Consider the following 22,914-nt stretch of genomic DNA (forward strand, 5'->3'; position numbering starts at 1 on the left):
CTCTCATTTTTTTTTTGGCAAAACTGTATACTAAATCAAATGTAAAATATACATTTCCTTTGATATCATGTAGCTCTTCTGAAAGAAAGTGGTGTCAGTTATCATCCGATTTACAATTGTGGACAAAATTCTCTGCTGGTTCAGTTCCTCTAAACAACAGAGTTTTATAGCAGTTTTATACTGGCAGAGAATTTTGTCCATTGTTTCTAGTCTGTATCCTGTTATATTTTCTCTCTCGCGCTCTCTCTCATTTCCTCAGAAGGTATGGAACAAGGTATTCTCTGTACTCATTCTTCCACTGGTCGTTACATGAAAATACAAAAACTTGATAAAAGGACAATTTATTCACATTTAATAAAGGAGCTTCTTTAAAGAAAAAAAAAACATACAGCATTTATGCCAGAGACATCCTAAAAATAATACTGAACAAATAAAAAGAGAGTTTCTTAACAAAACCAGCAATGAATTTCAGAGATATTTTTATTTTGTAATTGTACTTACAGTGCAACCTAGGATTATGTTTGGATATTAGGGCTGAAGTAATACGCTCAGCTAGAGGACAGCTGGGAAGTAGTGTTTAAACTCTTGATGGGTTGTGCTGATTGTGAAGGAAGAGCCAAGTATTTCAGATGCACTTTCCTAAAGTAGTTTTATTCAGCACACAAATGTATTTTAAGAAAAAAAGACAGCTTTTGTCTTCCCACCCCACCCTTTTTCTTTATTGTCACTGTGCTAATGTCAGAATAGTAAAAGAAAGATACCCATTTGCCACTGTCAACTACTTTACAAATGCATAAATTGCCACGTAAATATTTACTTTGGCTAAAGGTAAAATATGCCAAGTTAAAAAAGGGAAAAGATTTGATGATATTCTGCTATTTATGAATTTCATTCCCTCAAGGCCACTAACTATAAAAATCAGTGTAGAGTTATCATTAGCGATCAAAAGCATCAAAGCATTCACCAGAACCCTGTTTCCAACAGCATTACTGTTTTAGATGCCACTTTAATTTTAATGTATGATTGCCATCTAGTGGCCAGCAAAAAATGACATCATTTATGCTGCTTCAAGGACACCACCACACATGCACAAATGCCTATAAATGCTAGACTAGTAACAATGCTGAGATATCAAAACTACAGAAAAATATTAAACTGATAGAATATTTTCAGTTTTATGGTGGATGTCACAGATTTCTCTCTCCAAATCAGTGGAGTTCCCATGAACAGTTAGTTGCCATATGATCTACTAAGAAAATAAAAATGTCAAAATCAAGAGTAGAATATTCAAGATCAGTTGGCTGTTTGTCACAATTTTATTGCAGGTTTCAGCATTCATTAGAGTTGCACATTTTGTTTGCTAAAATTCATCATGCAATTTAAATCACACAGTAGCGGTTCCAGTTTCTAACCTGGATGATGCCCCTTTGCGTATTCAATTGTGAGGGCAATATACTCCCCGCCCCCCCCCCCAAAAAAAGTTAGAGCTAAACTGCTTTCTGCAGAAAAACACTGGGAACCTATTCTCAGCTCGGTAGCTTTACTGGCTCCAGTGAATTACATACCTGAGGATATGGCTCACTGAATCTGTTTTTCCCTCATTTTCCAAAGTGCAATACAGTGTGTGACATTTTTAATCATATTAATCATTATTAATATTTCTAGAGGACATATGCTTTTTATTTTTGAGAATCCATAACTTTCCTTTTGAATTGGAAACACCTGCAAATTTTACCAGAGAAACTCTCAAGGAGTAAAGTTTTAGATCTCTCAGAGAAGCTTACATGCTTTTGTGAGGCCTATTTCTCCAGTTCATCCTCCTGTAAATTATCCACCTGTGGAGCCATTTAAATGTCCCCCCTCTTGGCCTCTCCAATTTCTTCAGCACATTTCAGTATTCCTACTGGCAACCTTCCCTCTTCCAAAGACTTCATTCGCTCCTGCCTGTGCCAATAAGGTAGATGGTTTCACTGAGCCTTTGGAGGTACAGCCCTTCCTCAGGAGCTGATGCAGAAGTCCACTACCCATTAGAAGCACTGCGATGCACTGTGCCCAGCTCAGGCGCGATGCCTTTTGCTTCTGGGCAACTTGAAAGACTACAACTGCTGTGCCATTCTTTTCAGCACATGGCTTTCGCTCTGACTTGCGTAGGGGCAGTTTGGAGATGAGCCACTCAGATGGGCCATGCTCCTCTGATTCCTGTGTTATAGGCCAGGAACAGAAGTTACACATAAACCATTTTAAGTGATCAGAAACTGGTGTAACAAAACATCAATTCAGTGCACATAAACCAGTTTCAAACCAGCTGAAACCAGTTTAAGATAAACCTGGTTGAATGTAGTATCAGACTAAACTGATTGAGCTCAAACCAGTTTATGGAACTTCTGTCACAGACCCCTTCCTGGTTTAAGTTAAACCAGAGTCCCCCAGCATCCCAGCATCCCCTTCAGCCCTAGCCTGGGCTGTGCTCTCTGCTCCAGTAGAGCAGGGCTGGCCCCACCCCTCTGCTCCCTAGCTAGAGCAGGGGCTGACAGGGGTGGGGGCGTGGCCAGACACTGACTTCCCCCAGGGTGAAGGGGGCAGGGAAGAGGTTTATTCTCCTCCCTCACTTCCCTGTTCCACCAGCATGGAGCACAACAGGGTCTGCCAGGCAGGGGCGCAGCAGCCCATCAGGCATTTCTCTACCCACTGCTCCAGCAGCTGGGGCATGGCTAGCCCTAGCAGTAGCCTCAAGTGGACTGGCCAGGGAGGGGGTTTAATTCCCCCTCCTTTCCTTGACCCACCAGCACGGACCCAAACCAGGGTCCTCCTGGCATTCCCTCCTTGCTGCTGCCGGGGGGGGGGGGGGGAGGGCAGGGAAAAGGATGCTGGCCAGATGCCAGTCAGCATAGCCCCAAGGCAGAAGGGGGTTTATTCCCCCTCTCCACTCCCAGGGGACTACAGCCAGGGTCTGCCAGCCCCAACCGCCACTGCTGCTAATCACATGCTGTGCAGGGCGAGCAATGGAATAAGCTCTTTCCCTGCCCCCTCCACCCGATGCTGGAGGGGCATTATTTCCCCACTCCCTCTGGTGTCTGACGGAGGGGGCAGGGAAGGAGCTTATTCTGCCGCTCGCCCCGTGCAGGGTGCAATCGGCAGTGGCAGCCAGGGCTAGCTGCCCCCTGGTCTATGCCAGCCAGCCTCTGGCCATGCCTCAACCCCTGCTGCTGGAGCAGAGCAGGAGCAGGGATCGTGACGGGCCCTGTCATGGTTTCCCAGAAATGCAAGCCTCTTCCTAGCAGAGGGGTTGTGCTGTGGGCAGGGGTGAGAGCAGGGCAGGCATAGTTGCCACAGATTGTGCAGGGCAAGTGGCAGCACCAGAACTCAAGAGGGGTGGCCATATCCTCCCAAGTCCCCCTAGCACTCCTGCCACTTGCCCTGTGCAGTCTGCAGCAGCTCTGACTGCCCCACTCCACCCTTGTCCTGCCTGTAGCGCAGCCCCACCCCTGCCAGGAAGAGGATTTTGCTCCCGAGAAACCATGACAGGGGCTGCTGCTAATGTCACGGTCCCTGCTCCCTCGCCGCTCCAGCAACAGTTGCAGTGGCATGGCCAGAGACTGGTGGGCATGGGTCCCTTAGGTGAGGTGCAGGGAGAGGGGGTATTTCCCCCGCTCAGTTCGGTATCTGGAAAAGGGATCAGGGAGGGAGCTTATTCCACTGCTTGCCCCACACAAGGAGCAATCAGCAGCAGCGGTTGGGGCTGACAGACCTTGGCTGCAGTCCCTCAGGACAAAGTGGGGAATAACTCCCTGCCTGACCCCTCTGCCAAAGAGGGCCATGCTGGCTGGTGTCCGGTCATGCTCCTGCCCTTGCTGCTGCAGCAGCAAGGGGGGAGCACCAGGGAGCCCCAGCCTGGGTCCATGCTGCTGGGATAGGGAGCAGGGAATTAAATCCCCTCCCTGGCCAACTCACTTGAGGCTTCTGCCAGAGCTGGCTATGCTGCCCTCAGCACAGCTTCTCTGCAGTCAAAGGAGCAATCTAGTGCCCTTCAGCTTCTGGCCTCAGTCACTGCAGGCATATGCTTGCATTTCCTGAGTTAAAAGTGAATGTCTATTCACTTGCAAATTGGTTGAATCTAGAGATGTTAGACTAACCTGCAAATATCAGATCAGTTCTGGCTCTGGCTTTTTTAATGTCTGTCCCAAGCCATATACATTAGTGCTGCTTGAACAGAAACACCAGACAGCATCTATCCACTCCACTAAGGCACAAGTAGAAGGAAGTTTTCTTGCATCCTCCTCTCCCTTAAAGCCAGCCTATACTTCCACTTAGGTCCAGCCACTAAGGCTGTATTATGATGTTGGAGTCAGACCTCATTCACATATGTTTAAGCCACTGCTTTTTTAATCCTCTCTTTCTTACATACATGCCAGCAAGCTGTTATGCTTTGATTTCTTTAAATGAAGCCTGCATTCCTAATTCTTCCTTAACTAGCCAGGAAACTGTACTAGATCTTAATTTACTTGGTATTATCATCACATTTTGCTGTATTTGCAAGGTTCTCACCCTGATAAAAAAATAGGCCTCTGGTGTTTGAATAAGGCACCAGAACAATTTCTTGCCCAAGGAGAAGGTCCCAGTACCTAGAACAACAGCATAGCTCATTGCAATTATCAGAGGTAGGGTTGTCAACTCTGACTGAAGCTATTGTGGGAGATTTTTCTTTCCAACATGACAATGTCATTAATTGTACTGTTCAAACCATTCGCAATATCAAGCTCCCAGATTGATCTCCCAGTGACTATTGAAAGCAGTGCTGATTCCAGTAGACTCCTGGCCAAACTAGGAGGGTTGGCAACCCTAATCAAAGGAAGGGGGCTGGGGGTAGTAATGAGGTCTCTAAAGGAGGCACTGTTACCTGAGGGTCACATCTGCATGCACAAGACAGGCAGTTTTTGCAGAATGCTGCTGCAGAAAAATATCTGCTTGATCTCCCCAGTATAACTGAGAGAGAGCAAACGGGGAGAGGAAAAAATTCACGAGAGCCAAACAAAGGCTGTGGAGGTGTTGCACAGAGGATGGGTGTTGATGCTGCAGACTGTGGAGTAGAAGGCTTAGTTAAGGATGAGTTATCTTCTGCCGGTTTACCACCAAAGAAGATCCTAAATCTAAGTATATGAAAAATAATGAGAGGGGGGATCCTGCTGATATGGAGAAATAATAACTAGAAGGCAACAACCAGCATGAGGAACAACAGGCTGACTTTCTGCCCTGTCACAGCGGGGGAGGAGTTTACAGTAATACTATGGCCTATTTCACACTTCTCCAGACATAATATACATATGCCAACTGAAAGAGGGACATGGTGCTTGGAGCAATATCACACAAGGAAGTAAGGAGGAGTGCTGGCAGTTCCAACCCCAGCTCCTCTTCCATTCCCCATAATGGAATGCAAGTGTCTTATCACATCTAGGAAAACCAAAGCAGAAATCATAAGTTATTTGCTTATTTTTTTATTGGTAGGCAGGCATTTCTGAATCCTGTTACTGATGTAGAAAAACTGGATTCCTCAACACTAAGAAACACACTGGATGAAAGTATGTTTCTATTGAAGTAAATGTCAAAACCCCCATTGTCTTGAATAGGACCAAGATTTCATCCAGACTTCCACCTGTGAGACTGCCCAACTGCCTCCCTCTCACCCACTCAGTCAGGGCATGAGCAAGCATCACGCTACACTGGGAGAGAAGCCCTGCCTGTCAAACTGCACAGTTCATCAGCCCAAGTGCCTGTGTCGACAAGAAGGTAGAACAGCATCTGTAGCAGGACCACCAGGAGGAAATCAACCATTGCTAGTGTGATTCCTGAAACTAATCACATGGCTCATACAGTCCCTACAGAGAGGACAATTATCATCAGACCTATACCTTGGCTCCGATTAACACTCCAGTAGTTAAAAATGCTACCAAAGGACATACTTCTCTTCCAATTGTGGAAGAAAATGATCTCTAGGACCAGATGGCAATTGCAGCTTTTTGATAGCAGGTATCCAGTATTCTCACCAACCCCCTCTCCCCAAGCTAAGTCTGTCCCAGAGATGCCTTGTGTACAACTGAACATTATGGGCCTGAACTATAGCCCCTCATGGCTTTGTACTTTAGGTTAGGGACAGACATCTTCTTGAAGAGCCTCAGACGCAGGGGTTTTCACTACCAACAGAAGCAGTGGAGCATGGCAACAGAGGAATTCTGAACTAGATAGGCTGTAATAGTTACAAAAACAGTGTAATGCATGTAAACACAGGATACAAACCTGTATCTTTTACAAAGAGAGTCTACAGGTGTTTATAGATACTGCAATGTGAGGAAGTGCTCATAAAGATGGTAGAACCACTTTAATTGTCAAATTAAAATGTGTGCTAATAAAATAGCCACTTTTTCAAAATTGGAAATTTTTGCAAAATTTTCCACGTTCTGAAGTTGTGTTATTTCAAAGGACCTGAAAAGCAACCAATACAACCTTGTTTCTGTTTTTTTCCCCCCTCTCTCTTACCCTTTTTTCAATGGGAAAATGGGGGAAAAAGCATAAGAGGAAAAGTAGAGAAGGGCAGAGAGAAGAAAACATGGAAGCCAAAAATTGTGTTACATTTTTTTCATGGAAGGGGGCACAATCATTTCTTTTTGAAGCTAAAGGACAAAAGTGGCTTCAACTTTCTCAAAATTTTTCATAATTTGCTTTCCACTTTTTACCAGTACTAGTATCAGTGAAATGGGAGTTCCATACATTAGATGAAGTTGCTCTCTACAAGGATTATTATGGAAAACTTCATTTTATTAAAATGAGCCAATTTCCACTGCCATAGGAATACTACCTGAGTGGGAAAATGGCCCATATCAGTGGGGGTGCAGAGAGCTATGGAGAATGGGAAAAGGACATGAAGGTCTTTTGGAATGCCACATAGGGCACATCATGCTGAACAGCAGTAACAGAGCGTCTGGCAGCAGCACACACATAGCTTTTTTGCAATCTGAGATTATCCTCCCCTTTATGTTAGTTATCAAGTGCAAGAAAGAGGAAACACAGAGAGATTGAGAGTTGCTACAGTGCACAGATGGCGCATTTACCAGGTACCGTTTACATGCCACAACTCTCTCACATTTTGTTTTTATATAGCTGGAAAACAGTTTTGTTCATCTACTCCATTAAAAGTAAAATTCATCTGTGAATCAGTGGGTGGGAATGGACTCATTTTTCATTTTGGCTCCAGTTTTCTGGCCCCAAATTTAGGTTTTTATAAAGACAAACCTTTGCAAAACTCAACAGCATGAGGGACAATTCTATTAAATTATTTTTTTAAATTTTTAACACAAGTTTTAATGCTCTCTGCTATGAGCTCAATCTTGATCACAGACGCGACAAATAAGATTCACAAAGATAAAAAGGGCACAACTGCAACAAGATGTTCCTTCATATTGTTACTAAATAGTCCTTTTGTTGTAGGAGGATACCTGTTAGGACAGAGAAATTTTGCAGCTTTCCCATACATTAAGTTGTTGCCCCCACCCTTCTCATTATTTCATGGCTTGGGAATTTCAACTGCAGCACCCTGCAGTTGTAGTTTTTAAATCTCCATTAACACAAATCCCAGTCGTTAAATGTTAGTTCTTGTCACATCTCCATTTAGTCATTAAAATACTCCATTTCTTACACGGCTACTGTTTGCAACTACCATGCACTCCCTCACAATTAAGATTACTGAAGTACAGTACCATCTCACAAGAATCTCAATGCTGATCTCTTGTTGGGAGTTGACATGGATAACTCAGCTCATATAAGAAAGTACCCTCTGCTCCCATCCCTGTGACATCTCTCCTATTATTATTGACCTAGTGTGCTGTCTTCTGGAGCGGGAAAGTAACCTACTTTGCTAAATATTGAGCACTAAAACTTATGCCCAGGGATTGAATGAATTTAATTTTGGTCTTCTAAGAAGTCTTCAGGATATCTAAAATTTGGTTTTTTTTTCAAACTGAAGATGGGGGCATTGATTACGGTAGATTCTCAGGTCCATTTTTATTTCCCAGGGCATTTATCAGGTCCAAGGGAACAATACCACCACATTTTATTTATTACATTATTATTGTTGTTAACACTGTTACTATTATTTACTTTATACTAGAACCTACAGCCCTCAGCTGAGCTTGGGAATCCACTGTGCTGAGCACCTTACATAGGGAAGAATTTTGACTACTTTGACTATTTACTATCCTATATGCCAGAGGTTGTCCCAGCAGGTACTTGGGGAGGCCTTAAGGGATACATGCAGGCAGGTGGGGACAGAGTGCTGCCATCTGCCACCCACCACCTCCCAGGAAGAGAGCTGGGGGGAAGGGTGGGAGGGGTAAAAGCAGTGGCCACAGAAGTGCTGGCTAGATGCGGGGGTGGGGTGGGGGAGGGGTAAGAGGGGAGAGAGGCAGAGCTTGATCACAGTGACTGCCACCCAGAACTGCCGCCAGTCCTCATCCAGCCAGATATGGTGATCCATCTGACCCTGAGTGGAGGGACAAGACCCTCTAGCCAGGAGCCTCCAAGTTTAAGTCCCAGGAAGAGCATTGGCACTTCCCAGTCAAAATCCCCAGCCTTGGCTGCAGCCAACATCCAAAGTTTGCAAGGAAAATGTAGCACCAGGAATGAAGAAAATTCCCTCCCAGACTCATGTGGCAACGCCCAGAAGCATGGGAAATACCCATAGTAGAACACAGGCATAGTTACGTGTTCATCCTCGTGAATAGGTAGACGTCCAACCTCTTCAAACACCTCCAGTGATGGAGATTCCACAACTTCCCTAGGCCGTCTCTTCCACTGCCTCGCTGCTCTAACAGTGTGGACTGAATTTTCCATGCCAACTAACTCCCTCAGACTGACTTGTGTGTGCAATATTTCAGCCAACAGTAGGCTATTGTTGAGAACAGGAATGGGGAAAATCCATTATTTTACAGATGTTATAAAATTCTTGAGACTGTTTTTTAATCCTCTAATGTTCCCTTGCTTTGGACCTTAAATTTGGCAAGTGGTGAGCTTCATTTCCTGGATATGCCATTTTTCATTCTTGAGAAACTCATCAAAACTGAAGTTAGCACACAGTAGAGATTTCTTACATCCATGCTACTAAAAATCTACTCTCTGAACATCCTTCATTCTCTCACTTCAGCAAAAGGGACACAGACGCAGTTCCCTTTTAGCTGCTGCTCCCAGTGATTCTTGGATAGTGTCAGACTAGACACTGAAATGGAGGAGCAAGTGTGTCTCTCCCTGTGCTCTTGTTGAAGCAATGTCCTGGAGAGGGAAGCCATCCAATTCATGTGCAGAACAAACAAAAGTTGGAATAGGGGGGATAGAAAGGAGCTGTTTGGAGCAAGGAAACAGGGTGGAGAGGATGGGAAAAAACTGGGACTGGGACCAACTGGGCAAGCAACTTATGAACCTAGGGGTAATAGAGGTTCAGACTGGGAGCTGGGGAGCTGTTACAAGCCTATGAGGAAAAAAAGGAATTGGAGGATGGCTGAACAAGAAAGGGGGAGGGCAGAGATAGGACAAGGAACATGGGATGGCAGGGCAGGAGACAGATGAGGAGTGTGGTAAAGTGGTATATTGGTACTTCACCAGTGAGTATCCAAATGAACCTTAGGACTGGTACACAAGGAGACTGGGATAAGATGCACAGAACAGGACTGAAACAAGGAGTATATGTGGGGAAAGACATGGGAACAAGTAGGAGGATGGAACAGAAAGGGTCAGAGTCAACAGAAGAGAGATGCCAATCCACTTAGAACAGGGTTTTCAACCTTTTTTAACAAGTGTACCTGTTCTGATGGTGGCAGCCAGGGAGGGGCTGGTTCGCACACAGCTGCTGCCACCAACAGTCCCGCCCTGCACTGTCACAACCACAACCTACCACCCCATCCTGCCGCCGCACCCAGTTTTCCCCACACTCAGTTGCTTGTGCGGCTCCGCGGGCTGCTGACAGGCCTCATGCCCAGCCAATCACGCACTGCCTGTCAGCAGCCCACAGAGCTGCACATGCAACCAGCCATGGGAAAGCAGCGTGGGGCAGGGGCAGGGGCGGCAGCACAGTAAGGGGAACCCCAGTAAAGGGAACCTGGGGTCTGTAGAACTCCAGCTTCATTTGTTGCAGAAGGTGGCCGTGCACAGTGAATGAGCCAGGGAACTAGAAAGGAGGGTTTCATGGTTCAGGTTTTTGAAAGCTGCTCTGGAAAAAATGAGCTATGCCTGCCACTGACACAGAATTCCTGTATGCTGTTAACCCAGTCACTTAACAGAAACGTCTCACAGGTAATCAGTGAGTATTCCTCATTTTCTGGGTGGTCAACTTGAGATGCAAGGCCTGATTTACAGAAGTCCCAGGTATTCGTGGTTGCTATTGTGACTGAATATAAAGTAACATGGAATGAAAAGTACTCTGAGAAAATCAGATTCTAGAGTCTGGGTTGTTGAGCTCTACCTAATTCCCATTTGGGGCTCGATAAGTCCAAAATTGAGATGCTCAGTCCCCGTAACTCAGGAGTGGGCTAACCCTGAAGATGCCTGTAGCGGGTCAGGGATAGCTCAGTCTCTCAGTGTTTTCTTACAGTCTGTTTCCCCAGGCTAAACTCCCTCCCAGCAGAAATCAACATAAACAGCAAAACAAATACTTCAATAGCAGAGGGTCTTTTCCCAGACTCAGAAAGAGTGCCTGAACTCAGTTTTGCCACTGGTAGCCCACACTCTTCCCTCTCTCTCATTTTCTCCAGCAGCTTAGTCTCTCACCTTCACTCAAGGCCCTTTCCCAGACTCCCAGGAAAGTAGCAACTCAGGCATAGCCCTTGGGGTTCATCCGGGAGCACTCTGCTTGCTCTCTCTAGCTCAGTGTCCTTCAGCTCTCCTCTGGGAGCATTCAACTCCCATGGGCCAGCTAATTATCCATGTCAGCTGGCTCAATCCTCTGAGGCAGGCTTACAATCAGTTTCTGCTTGCATGCCTATTACAGTGCCAAAAGTCCTTACATCCCCAAATGCCAACTTTAAAGCCTCCTAAAATTCCACTGCTGAGCACGCCCTGGGCCGTGCCTTTCTCTCGAGTGCTGGGCCACTCAGAACACCTCTCTCATTCCTGATTGTGAGCACCAGTCCTGGGCAGCCCCGGCATCTAGAACAGTAGCATGATTCAGATCTGAGGAATTTTAGACCCCATCCCAAATATTGTGTATTTTGCCATGAATGTCTGGCACCAAATCACACCAATGTCTACCAAGGCCACAAGGCATCTAAATCATGGACAGGTTGAGACTGAAGTTAATCCCCTCCGCAAAATATTCCCTATTGACTGGCTGTTGGGAAACACAGTCCCCCAGCTGCAGAAGGCAAAGCAAGGTGTCACCTTAGAGACTGATTCAGAGAGGCATAAGATTTCACAGGCAACAACCTATTTTATTACATGCTAGGAATGAACAGATACTGGTTTGTCCATTAGTCAGATGCTAGTCTGCCGAGAATGGACAAGACACTAGGCTAAGAAATCTCATGACTATCTCAACAAGTCAGTCTTCCCGCCCCACTTTCTGCCTTTTTTCAGGCTTACACAGCTAACCTTGTCTGTGTCCAATCCTAGTTGGCTAACTCTTGCCATATATTGCATTGGAAGATGATTTGCTTCACTGAAGGCTGTGTATTTTGCTGCACTGGCAAGCCATTCCAATGCTGAGCACTGTTATGCTGGTATCCTTTCTGCAGATGTTCCCAAAATGTACACCCAAAAAGTATTTTTTTTTTACTTTAATTTGTTTGACTTCAGCTTCCTATTCATAAAAATAAAATAAAATACCATAATGCCATCCCTTCTCAAGGCAAGAATTCTGGATAATTAATTTATCTTGGTGAAGCATTCTTGTGTCCTACTTTCTTGTATATAACATATCACAGAAATATAATACATACCTTGTTTTTAAAAGGCAGAGTGAAGGGAAAAATATCTTTCCTTATGTTAATTAACTCTGGGACACCAGCTAAGGAGAAGAACCTGTTCATTGTTCTACTGCCTAAGTTGCGTGCAGATTTTACATTTGCTTTCACTCAAACAACAAAAACTGCTCTTATTGTGTTTCTCACCTATACTGAGTACCTAATTTCCAGCAGCAGATTTTTGAGTAAAAGTGTGTTGTATGCAAAAAATATGGTATTTAGAGTGCCAACAGCCCTAGAAAAGCTCCTGAGGAAATGAACAGTTTTGTCTTCACAGCAGGGTTTGAGTAGCATGCATAAATAAGGCCACACTGAACAATGAGGAAAAACAAACTACTGAAGAACTGCTTATTCATAAAACACTGAAATCCAGCACACTGTAAGAAGTGGGTGTCCTGTGCAAAAAGATAGATGTGATCATGTAATTAGCAACTGTATCATAAAGCATACACACAGAGGGCAAAATATGGTTGCACAGACAACCTTAATTTTAGCATCTTTTAACTTTTGAGTGCTAATTTTTACCACCCCATCCCTTGTGCTATTATCACAGTCCTTTCGTTGGGCTTGCCTTTCACTCCTGTGATCGCTGCCTGTGATGTACCCTCATTCCTCTATCTTTTCTCCTGTTTCCAAGCCAAAGCCCCTCTGTCTCAGTGCTTTCTTCTGACAGTGCACGCTTTCATTTTATTCTTTGTTGGAGGCAACTCTGCTTGCTACATGATCCTAGTTTCACTGTTTCTCCTGCTACCCCTTTCTCTGTTTTGTGAGGAGAAGGGTAGGTTATAAAAGCAACATCACACCTGCCAAACAGAAAAAGATGGAGAATATATCCTTCCATCTTTAAAGAGCAATTGGGGGCTAATGAGTGCAGAACATATAAACTTCCTAAACAGAAACAGTTGTAAAAGGGGGAAATAGTAAAAGAAAGTGACAGTAGACCATATGCAATAGAATGTAGCCAAGTTAATATTACAATGGGAACCTAGCATTCTTCATTTCGTGACTTTTGATCATCTAAACTCATAACTTGGGATTTTATATTTTAATTTTTCTACCAAGATAAAGGAAGAATTAAAAAAAAAAATCCAGAACCATTAGACTTCAGGAGATAATTAATTCTACTAGTTTTGCCAGAGGTACTTGCAAAGTCATTGAACTGTAGCTATTCAGCTTGAGTTTACAAGCTTTGCAGAAAAGATGTCCTTCCTCCTAGGAAGCTTTTAATTTGTGCTGCAACATACAAATTAAATTGTAACACATGACTCTACATGTAAATTTGTCTACAGGGAAAGTTTTGTGTTGCAAGTTTTCTACAGAAGAATTATCTGTAATATTAATTTAGGGCCCAATATTGTAACCTCAAATCGGAGACAAAAATCCTGTAAACTTTAGAGCAAAGAAGTCAAGAGTTAACGACCAATACCAGATGTTCATAATGATGTCTCATTTTACTTTAAATGCAATCAATAAATACACTTTCCTACTAAAACAAATCTACATTATATTAGAAATAGCAATTATTCACCTTATTAAAAATCCTACTACCAGTAATAAACATGATAACGGAAATTTCCTATTCAACAGCAGCCGTTACAAAAAAGTATTTAGATAGGGAATTATAGTCTGCAAACAAAAAACCCACAGCTCAGGTTGTTATGTTGTGCATAAATGCACATTTCTTTGTATTTGGTGAAAATAATGGTGTTTATTATTTGGGAAATGACAGATTTGTCATGTCCTATCTATTTACATATTTGCTTTACATACATAGTTTTGTAAATTCTGTGATTTTTTTTTCCCTTAGAAACCTGAACTGGTTTTGAAACCAAGGGTAAGATCCTAGACTTACTGAAGTCAGTGGGAGTTTTGCCAGTGACTTCTGTAAGACCGACTGCCTTGAAAGTATGTACATTTTACTAATAATAGAGATACTTTACAAAAACCATGACTGTAGACAAACATGATACTAAAGAGTGGGTTAACTAGGTTGCTATCTTAACTACTGTGACCAAGTAGCTTTTATTCACTCTTGTACTGATTTGTAAGATTAGCTCAGTTCTTCAGAAAACTGCACCTGGAAGCAAACATTTGTACAGTACAATGTAGAGGCTGATAAGCAATATTTTCACAGTCACGGTTAGTTCCAACACACCATTGTCTTGTGCTGGTAGTAAAATGGCATGAGCGTCAAATAGATGCTATTAATAGTTCAGTGCGCAAGTGGAAAACTTGACTTAAATTATGTTAAAAAAAAGAAAGAAAAAAACCCTGTTCAGTGCCCAGAAAATGGACAGACTGAGTAGCATCTGTGCTATGGGGGGGGATATGGAACAAATAAGTAATTGCTGTTTTTACTAAGTAAAGCAGAAAATTATAGCATATCAACAGCCAAGCATGTTTGCTGCCTGGGAAGAACCATTTGTTTTCCAGTTTGGGTTTTTTACCCACTTAAAGTCTGTTCCTCAAACATGTTTATATTTTATATTTTTTTATAATTTCTTTAAAGAATCCACTAATATAGTTTGACAGTTTAAAGAAAACCCCAATATAGTTACAATGCGTTTCTGTATAAGAAATTCCCATCAAAGAATCCTGGAGAAGGAGAAAGCAAAGAAGGACCCCTTTAGTTTTACTGTAATTGTTCCCAAGTGACACTACATATTTGATTTAAAGATTCACATTAAGTTTAGCTCCATCAAAAAGCATATTGCACTATATATGTGTCCTTAACTATAAGGCATTCTCTTTAAAAAGGCATCCTGCATAACAGCATAACTCTTCAGTGATACTCCTTCTGGGCTGATTAACAATATTAAACCATATTATATTATAATTATCTCTTTAATAAAAGCATTGCTTTACAGTGCAAGCAGTGCACAGGTTCTTAAGGCTAGTGTTAAAAACGTATTTCCTAGGAAGCAGTTTAGAAAAAAAACAAAAACAAAAGCTAAAAAACAAAACCAAACCCAGAGTACATTTCATACTTTGTAAACACAATTTGTGTACACACAATTCACACAGTCCATTTGCATCAGACCAAGTAATTCCTCTAATGCCTAGCTTTAATTACAGGGAAATTAGTTGCAGTTCCATCTATGTAGCTGGATATACAAAAACCACACACTTGTATTAAAATGGTCTTTTCATTCATTATTTTTGAGAGGATCGGTTTCACATAAATTATAAGAGGCATTATAAGCTTTATCTAAACCCTAGGAATAAACATAGGTATTTATACCTAAACATAGGTTACAAGAAAATTATTTGGAATTCAGTAAGCTGTACATTAAAGCACTTATTTGTTATTATTCAAATAGATTATGTACTTTTTTTTTTTTTTTTTTACTTTAACCGGTGATCCCAAACAGGACAAAAATGTTTAAACAATTAAAATAATAAAATCTGTTGCTCTGGATCTAAATCAGCATAAACATGTTTTAGCCCCTCTCTCTAAATTTTAATTTTGCATCTAATTAACCTAATGACTAAATAAAATGGGCCTAAGACTCCTTCTCAACAGATCAGCAATCAATGCCCCCTGGCAAACTACATTAAGGTCTTTTCACATTTAAAATCACCACATTAAATATGAAGTTGGATTTGTGTTTTTAAAAGTATTATACACTGCCTATTTCTATTTCTGTGCAAGGTCTTGATTTTTTTTCCACATTCAAAATAATCTGATTGCTTTTAAATAAGGGAATTCAGTTTTGTCCTCTCATCTGGGGCATGTTGGCATATTGGTAAACTTTTTGGTTAAAATTTTAAAAACAAATCAGCTCAACAACAATGAAATAAAATGATGTCAAAACTTACAATGTCCTAGACAATACAAACATATGAAGTGTTGCAGAAAAGAAACACCCCAAAACCCCCATGAGCAGGAGACACTGATGAAGAATTCTAAAGCTCTTACTACGTCTGATATGTGCAAGCAAAACAGAAGCATGCACATATAATCACAGTAAGACAAACTTCCCTAATAAACAACTATCAAAAATAACAAATAGGCCTGACTAATACATACACACCACCCTAAGTATTCCTATAAGAAATGACAAACTCACCAAATCTTGATCTTAAAAGGATTGTTAAGTATCCAGAAAAGCAGCATTTTGAACAGTCAATTACTTTCACAATTTGTCCCAGGACTTCAAAAGTTAAAGGCATACTTCTGCCAATTGTGAGATGCCCCATCCAGCACAGACCACCCACAACTACTGATTTTCCATCTGGTGAACAAAACAGACATCTCCCTAATTATTTTTAAAAAGGTTCTCCCTCCTCCCCCCAACATACTTCCTTTATTTGTCTGTGACCTGGAACTTAATGGAAAACCTGGTAGATGCCAACCTCATTTCTTGTAATGAAGCATCCTATTTTCCCACTTTAAGCATGCTTATTTAAAGGCTGTTTGATATAAATCTATTGCATATTCTGATCTCAACCATCTGAATCACTATACAAATCCAATCTGAGATTAGAACAACCTTTTATTTAAAACAGAGCATTCTATTTAAAATATTAACCATCAAAGATCTTCCCTTAAGCTAGAATAATAAAGCAGAATGGAGTGTGGTTTACAGTCTCTTATGCTGGGCTCCCATATTGCCAGTGTCAAAATTTATGCCTTTTTGCAGCAAGATGGTCGCCATTGCCAGAAGTATACTCAGAAATGCCAACTGTAATTAAAATCTGGCACCGTTTACAAGCACTTAAAAAAGCTTTATTTTAAAAACATTTCTTCTCCATGCAGAATAAGAAAAGTTTCTTATGCTGACAGCTTTGAAAAGCATTGCAAGGGGAAAAATGGTCTCAGTTATCCTGGAAATTGGTCTTAAGAAGCCTTAAGCTATGCTAATTTTTCAGCCTGTATGCATAGGAGTGGAAGACAGAGTCTGGATTTCTCCTTCAGTGGGACTGGAGAGATTTAACATATCTAAGGACCCAAGACTCCAGCCATACAGTTAGTCTAATGTGGAAGTTCTATAAGACTTAATAAAATTCAAATTTTAGAATACACACAGGGCAAAGGAAAACTTGGAAATTCATGATGGTGCCCTTTAAACACCCTTGTTCACACTACGGTGTTATTTATATAGCGTCATCTATCTTACCTACTGATTAAGACAGAGCACCAGGCCCAAAAGCTCAACACCCTAAATTGGTCAGCTCTAACACCAAGAAGGCAAAGGAGATGGAGGAACCCACAGAAAAAAAACCATAGTATCCAATAGGGGTGTGCGAAACAGGCTGTATTGGATTCAGATTAGGCCCAAGTTGGGGATAGTGATTTGAGTTGTTGATTCAGATCACTGTCCCCCATTTGCTTCAGCCAAAGCCAGATCTGAAGATTCGACGCTGATTCGGTCAATCAGCGATTTGGCCATAGACACAGCTTTAAATGTTTTTTCTACATACCTCGAGGTAGCAGGTGTGGCTCATGAACACTGCAATGCTGGGGCAGATGGAGCACGGGGTGCCCTCCCCCCCACATGCTCGGTGATGGACCCAGAAGTGAACCAGAAGTACTTCCGGGTCTACCACAGAGAAATGCATGGGGGCACCCCTCTGCATTCCCCGACTTGTTGATCAGCCATGGGGGGACCCCGGGTGCCATCCAGACCCAGGAGGCACCAGTCACTGAGCGGGGGGAGGTGCAGGGCCCCCCCAGCATGCTTCCCAGCAGACCTGGAAGTGGACCAGACGTGCTTCTGGTCCACTTTCAGGTCTGCTGCCGAGCACACTGGGGAGACCCCCGCGCTCCTGTGAGAGACGCTCCATCCACTCCACCATTGCATCATTCATGAGCCACGCCTGGTACCTTGAGGTATGTAGAAAAAAACATTTAAAGCTATGTCTATATCCAAATCGCCGAATCTTTCAAAATCAATTTGGAGGATTCCAATTCGATTCAGAGAAATTAAAGGGTCTCCTGATTTGATTCAAATTCAGAGATCCCACCACTGAATCTGGCCAAATCTTTGCCGAACTGAATCAGGGACCGGAGCTTTGTACAGCCCTAGTATCCAACAAACTGATAACCAGGCACTTGCTATGCACTCCTTGTGTACTTATTATACAGGACAATCAAAGTATCTGATTGCACCAAATATGCATTTATGCAACTGACAAATAGTACAGACAATGCTTACAAACTAACAACCCCCTAAAAAAAGTCAACTAGAAATATGGAGTACAGTAAGACATAGCAAGTGAAGAAATAACCAGAAAAGAAACAAGGCTGGCAGGGTTTATTTCTTGGTCTGAAGAGAGTGCTAAGTTTGGTAGGGATTTAAGGTAAGGCCTGAGGACCAAACCAAGCAGGAATTTGAGACAGGATCCCTTTATGAAAACCTGCCTGTTCATGAACTCTCCTAATAGGAATTAAAATTTTAACAGGCAAGAAATACATACTGAAAGAGACACTGGTGTGACCAAACAAGGGCCTTGTGCTGGTGTCATCATGATGGTTTACAAGACCATTTTCAATGTGAAGAGGGACAGAAAGGCCTATTGGTTACTGTTCTGCAATTGATGGAGGAAACACGATGAAAAGCTATGATATGGCCTGATCCAAAGCCATGGGGAGTCAGTGGAAATAGTCCAAAAAGCTGCTGAATATGTATATGTCCAAGTGAAGCTGCAAACTGTACACAATGAGGTTTAGTTGTTTGTTGAAAAATCAGAGGGCAATTTGATATAAACATCTTCTAGAGTCTTCAATACATGCTGACTCTGGAGATGATTTTTGACTAAACTAAAATACCCTCCAGGCTAGGGACAGACATTACACGTAACAGAACAGACACTCAGTGCACATAAAGCAGTTTCAAAATGGCCAAAACCAGCTTAAGATAAACATAGTTGAATGTAGTATCAGCCTTAACTGATTTGGCTCTGTGGCAGAATACCATCCCTGTCTCTCTCCAAAACTTTGCTACCTGACAATTTGTTACCATGGTCACTCCTCTTCCCCATCTCTTCATGTGACTATGAGTTGTAACCTGAGCTGGATACATTCCTGAGTGAGGGGAACAACCTGCTCCCTCTGCCTACATGACTGGCATCACATACCTCGGTGAGGGGCTTGGGCTCCCTATTGTTCTAAGCGATGCCAACCTGACTGGGAGGGGGCTAAAGACCCTGCCAGTTTACCCAGCAACCAGTGATGCATTTCAAATTGGTTGCCTGACAGCCAACAGGTGCTGGCCTCCATTGGACCAGGTAAATGGGTAATAAGGGCTATATAAGTTAAAGACTGCTCAGGAGGAGGGGCAGTAGCCATAAAGGAAACTCAGAGAAAAGCTGGACCATCTGAAGCTTGCTCTTCCTTGAAACACATGACCAATGAACTTCTTGCCTCCAGAGGGAATCTCCACCTGCCTCTGGATGATGCTTGTAAGTAAGTAAGCTACCTGAGATCCAACTAGAAATATATCTTTCAGTAACTCAGATGTATGATCAGAGGCTACCCAGCAACCCTGTTTGCTCTGTGGGATTTCCCTGATACTGCTCTATCCTGCACCCTATTCCAAATCTACTCTTTGTAACCAATGAAGTTCTCCTTTGCACCTAGCATGGGAGACTTATTGGGAACGGGTCTAGATTATGCCTTGGGGTCCCCTTGGTTTGGCTAACTAAGGGAGACTACTATTTGTGCTTTAGACTGAGGGAAGCACCCCAAGTTCTTGCAGTGAGTCAAGCACTCTCAAGGACTACTAGGCCTGTGTCTCCCAGGGGACACAGGGCCAGGATCAGACCAGACCCTGGGTGGTGGCGATGTTACCTCCAGGCTAGCAGGTGTGCTCCAGGAAGGGGATCAGCCAGATGTGAGGCACCCCCAGGGAGGCACTGGGAGCCTGAAACATGGTTGGGCACAGTGAGATGGGTGGCTCCGCGCAGGAGCACCCTCTACTGGCCCGCCACAAGCACAAACCAGTTTATGTGATGTCTGTCTCAAACCCCTTCCTGGTTTAAGTTAACCCAAACTCCCTTAGCATCCTGGCATGGAGCCCCAGGGATAGAAGTGGCTGGGCAGGCTGCGCAGGGCTGTGCTCCTCACCCCCAGCGCAGTGCTGGCTGCCATTATCACAAGGGTTCAGCACCATGTGCCTGCAACTCCACACTTGCAGACAGGAAATCCCATGCTAGACTCCATGGAGAAGCAAGGGGTGAGGTTCCCTGCACTTCCAACAGAGTGCTGGGACCTGTGCAGCAGGGAGCAAGGGAGGCAGAAGGCTCCAGTGCAGGGCTTCTCCTGCTGCAAGTGCTGGAGCTGCAGGCACAGGAAGTGGATCCCTGGAAAAGTCCCCTTGTGGGGCTGGGCAGCACCCCACAGAGCCCCCTCCCCACCCCACAGCAATAGAAGAGAAACAGAGGGAAGAGTCCCCCTCTGGGGCCAGGTGTCTCACAGAGCCCCCCCTCCCCACTCCACAGTGGCAGGGGGGAGTGGAGGGGAGGAGGAAGGAGAAGAGCTCCCCCCAGCAGCAAACTGGGACTACCTCCTAGCCTCACAGAGGTGGGGGAGAAGAAGGGGGAAGAGATCCTCTCTGGGGTGGGCAGCCCTATGTGCCAGGATTGCTCCCAGCTGTCAGGAAGACACTGGGGTGGGCTTGCCAGGGCCTAGCCATGTCTCCCCTCCCTCCCCCTCCCCCCTCCTCAGCTTAGCTTCCCTGTGCAAGGGAGGGTTGCTCTAGCGCCCCTGGACTTCTGATTTGAGCCACTCCAGGCATGTGCCTGCATTTCCAGAATGGAAAAGGGAATGTCTATCCACTTAGAAACTGATTCACTCTGCACAGGTTTGATTCCATCTTTGCAGATTAGTCCATTTTGGGCTTTTTGAATGTCTGTTCGTAGCCCTAGAAGTTAGTAGGAGCCATATATGATCAGTTAGGCTCATCTAGATGGGTCTGATGATGGCATGGTCCTTGAGCCAGTGTATAAGACAGGGTACATGGCTAAAATACTGGTTCTGCTTCAGCTATGAGATGGGTCTGTCTAGTTCTTGTAATGTCATGATGGGCGTTCATTTTCCTTTACCTTCAAGTCAATTACCTGGCTAGAGGTCCTCCCTAAGCTTACTTAAATCAATACCTGCTGATGGCACTGAACTCTGGATTATGGCCTTGAGGGACTGAAGTAGGCTTACTATCTTGACTCAGTCCAGGTCACTTAAATAATATTATTTATTTGTTTAACCGCAGCATCCAGCACCTCTAAGGTCTGGCTCCTAGTCAGGACAGCACTGTGCTAGTTGCTGTACAAATACAGATAAAAAAGGCAGGCTTTGCCCTCAGAAACCAATTAAAATGTAAGACAAGAAATAACAGATGGGGACAACTCGGGGAGTAAAAGGAAACAATGAGACAATACTAGTGAAGGTGGTAAATAGTAGTCAAAACATACAAGCAGCCAACCATTTTGTCAGGTGGCTTTCAAGACAACATGATAAGTGATAACGTGAAATCTGAAGGAAGACTGCATGTTGGTTTGGGGATGTTTTTTGGTGAGCCAATCCTAAGTTTAAAAGAGCAGTGTGGGAAGAGGCAGAAAGTACTTGTTAAAATAGCTTAACAAATGTGCAGAAAATATGGGTAGATCATAGAGAAGTGTTAGCATCTCAACAGTAAATTAAAAATGATAGCTAGGGTGGAAGGCTTATCTTCCGTCTCTTAGGTTCTCAGTACTTGGAGCAATTTTCCTTGAGTTTCCTAGTGGATGAAGAGGTCATTCTGTTTCATTATGGAGTGCCCTCTACATGTTACGTATAGAAAGGATTGAAAAAGTCATTTTCCATTTTCCTGGTTCCACAGTTTCTAGCTGACCATGTGGATCGTTGTATCAAGCTTGCATTTGGACACAGCCAAGACAGTTCAACATCAAAATAGGTCTGTTTAAATCCTGATAACTAAAATCACAGATTTTAAACATTATTTAATTCATAAAGCAGAAAATCTTCATTTAAATCATCAATTTCAACTTTACTTTGGATTTTTACTCTTTAGTTATGTTCCTAAAAAAAGGTTAGTTCTCACTGGCCAGTTGCCATTAAAGCATGTTGTCTTTTATTAAAGATAGCTCTACCACTAGATTTTGCAATTCTTTATACAACCCAGAAGGACCAATGATCTCTCCAATAACATTTCTAGGCAACTATGTACCTTAACCTACATTTATTCAGAGAATTTTGTTAATACGGCATTAGTTCTGTTGAACAGGACATGTCATAAGGATGCCCAACAAATGATTCCCAGAACAGGTCCTATACTCCCAACTTGCTGCAAGTCACTTCTGTACAGGTGGAAAAAAGAAGAGAAATCAAGGTCACTTTGAAAGCCAGGCTCAAGGAATGCAATATTAACATCAATACCTGGTAGACTCAAGTAAATGGTGCTGTAATGTACAAAAAGACATCAGTCTTTTGAAGCAAGCTCACCTCACTATGAAGGTAGATAGATGAGAGACAAAGGGATCCACATCACCAGGATCTACTCTTTACTGCCACATCTGTAGTCAACATGTAGATCTTATATTGACCTCCTCAGTCATCTATGGACTCATCAATGACTACCCTATTTACTGGAAGACTGTCATCTTCATATTGAGGGACTGCTGCTAATACTAGATATTAATAGAGTTAAGAGAAATTTTTAAATTACAATGTTTTAATCTGCATTTTTATTTTAGATTTTTTTAAACAGAGGAAAGAGCTAGTTGAAAGTTTTCTATAGTTGAAAAGAAAAAATACTGTTAAATCCTGACAATTTCAAAACTTCATTTTAATTTTTTTTTGCCAAGTTCTGGAGTGAACATGCTTTATAAACCTTTCTTGCCCAAATGGCAGACCTTTACTGTCATTCATTTAGTATCAGAATGTCTGGAAGGAAGTTTAAGGTTTGACCTTTTGAGAAGA

At 42.9% G+C, this 22,914-nt stretch overlaps 1 protein-coding gene across 3 annotated transcripts in view; it reads right to left on the reverse strand.

The window, feature by feature from the left end:
* CLYBL (citramalyl-CoA lyase) overlaps positions 1-22,914 on the reverse strand; it is a 267,622-nt gene that overhangs the window by 226,147 nt on the left and 18,561 nt on the right. Inside the window, exon 1 of one of the 3 annotated variants that reach the window (XM_090022892.1) lies at positions 16,067-16,217. The exons of the other annotated variants lie outside the window; for them this stretch is intronic. Within the exon in view, the coding sequence (XP_089879018.1) occupies positions 16,067-16,113 (47 nt within the window). The 5' untranslated portion in view covers positions 16,114-16,217. Of the gene's footprint in view, positions 1-16,066; positions 16,218-22,914 lie in introns of those variants that run through there. 3 annotated transcript variants of the gene reach the window in all.

This window comes from Crocodylus siamensis, chromosome 1 (genome assembly GCF_052110815.1).
Source record: "Crocodylus siamensis isolate JL-2025a chromosome 1, ASM5211081v1, whole genome shotgun sequence".
In the NCBI taxonomy this organism is placed as follows: Eukaryota; Metazoa; Chordata; order Crocodylia; family Crocodylidae; genus Crocodylus; species Crocodylus siamensis.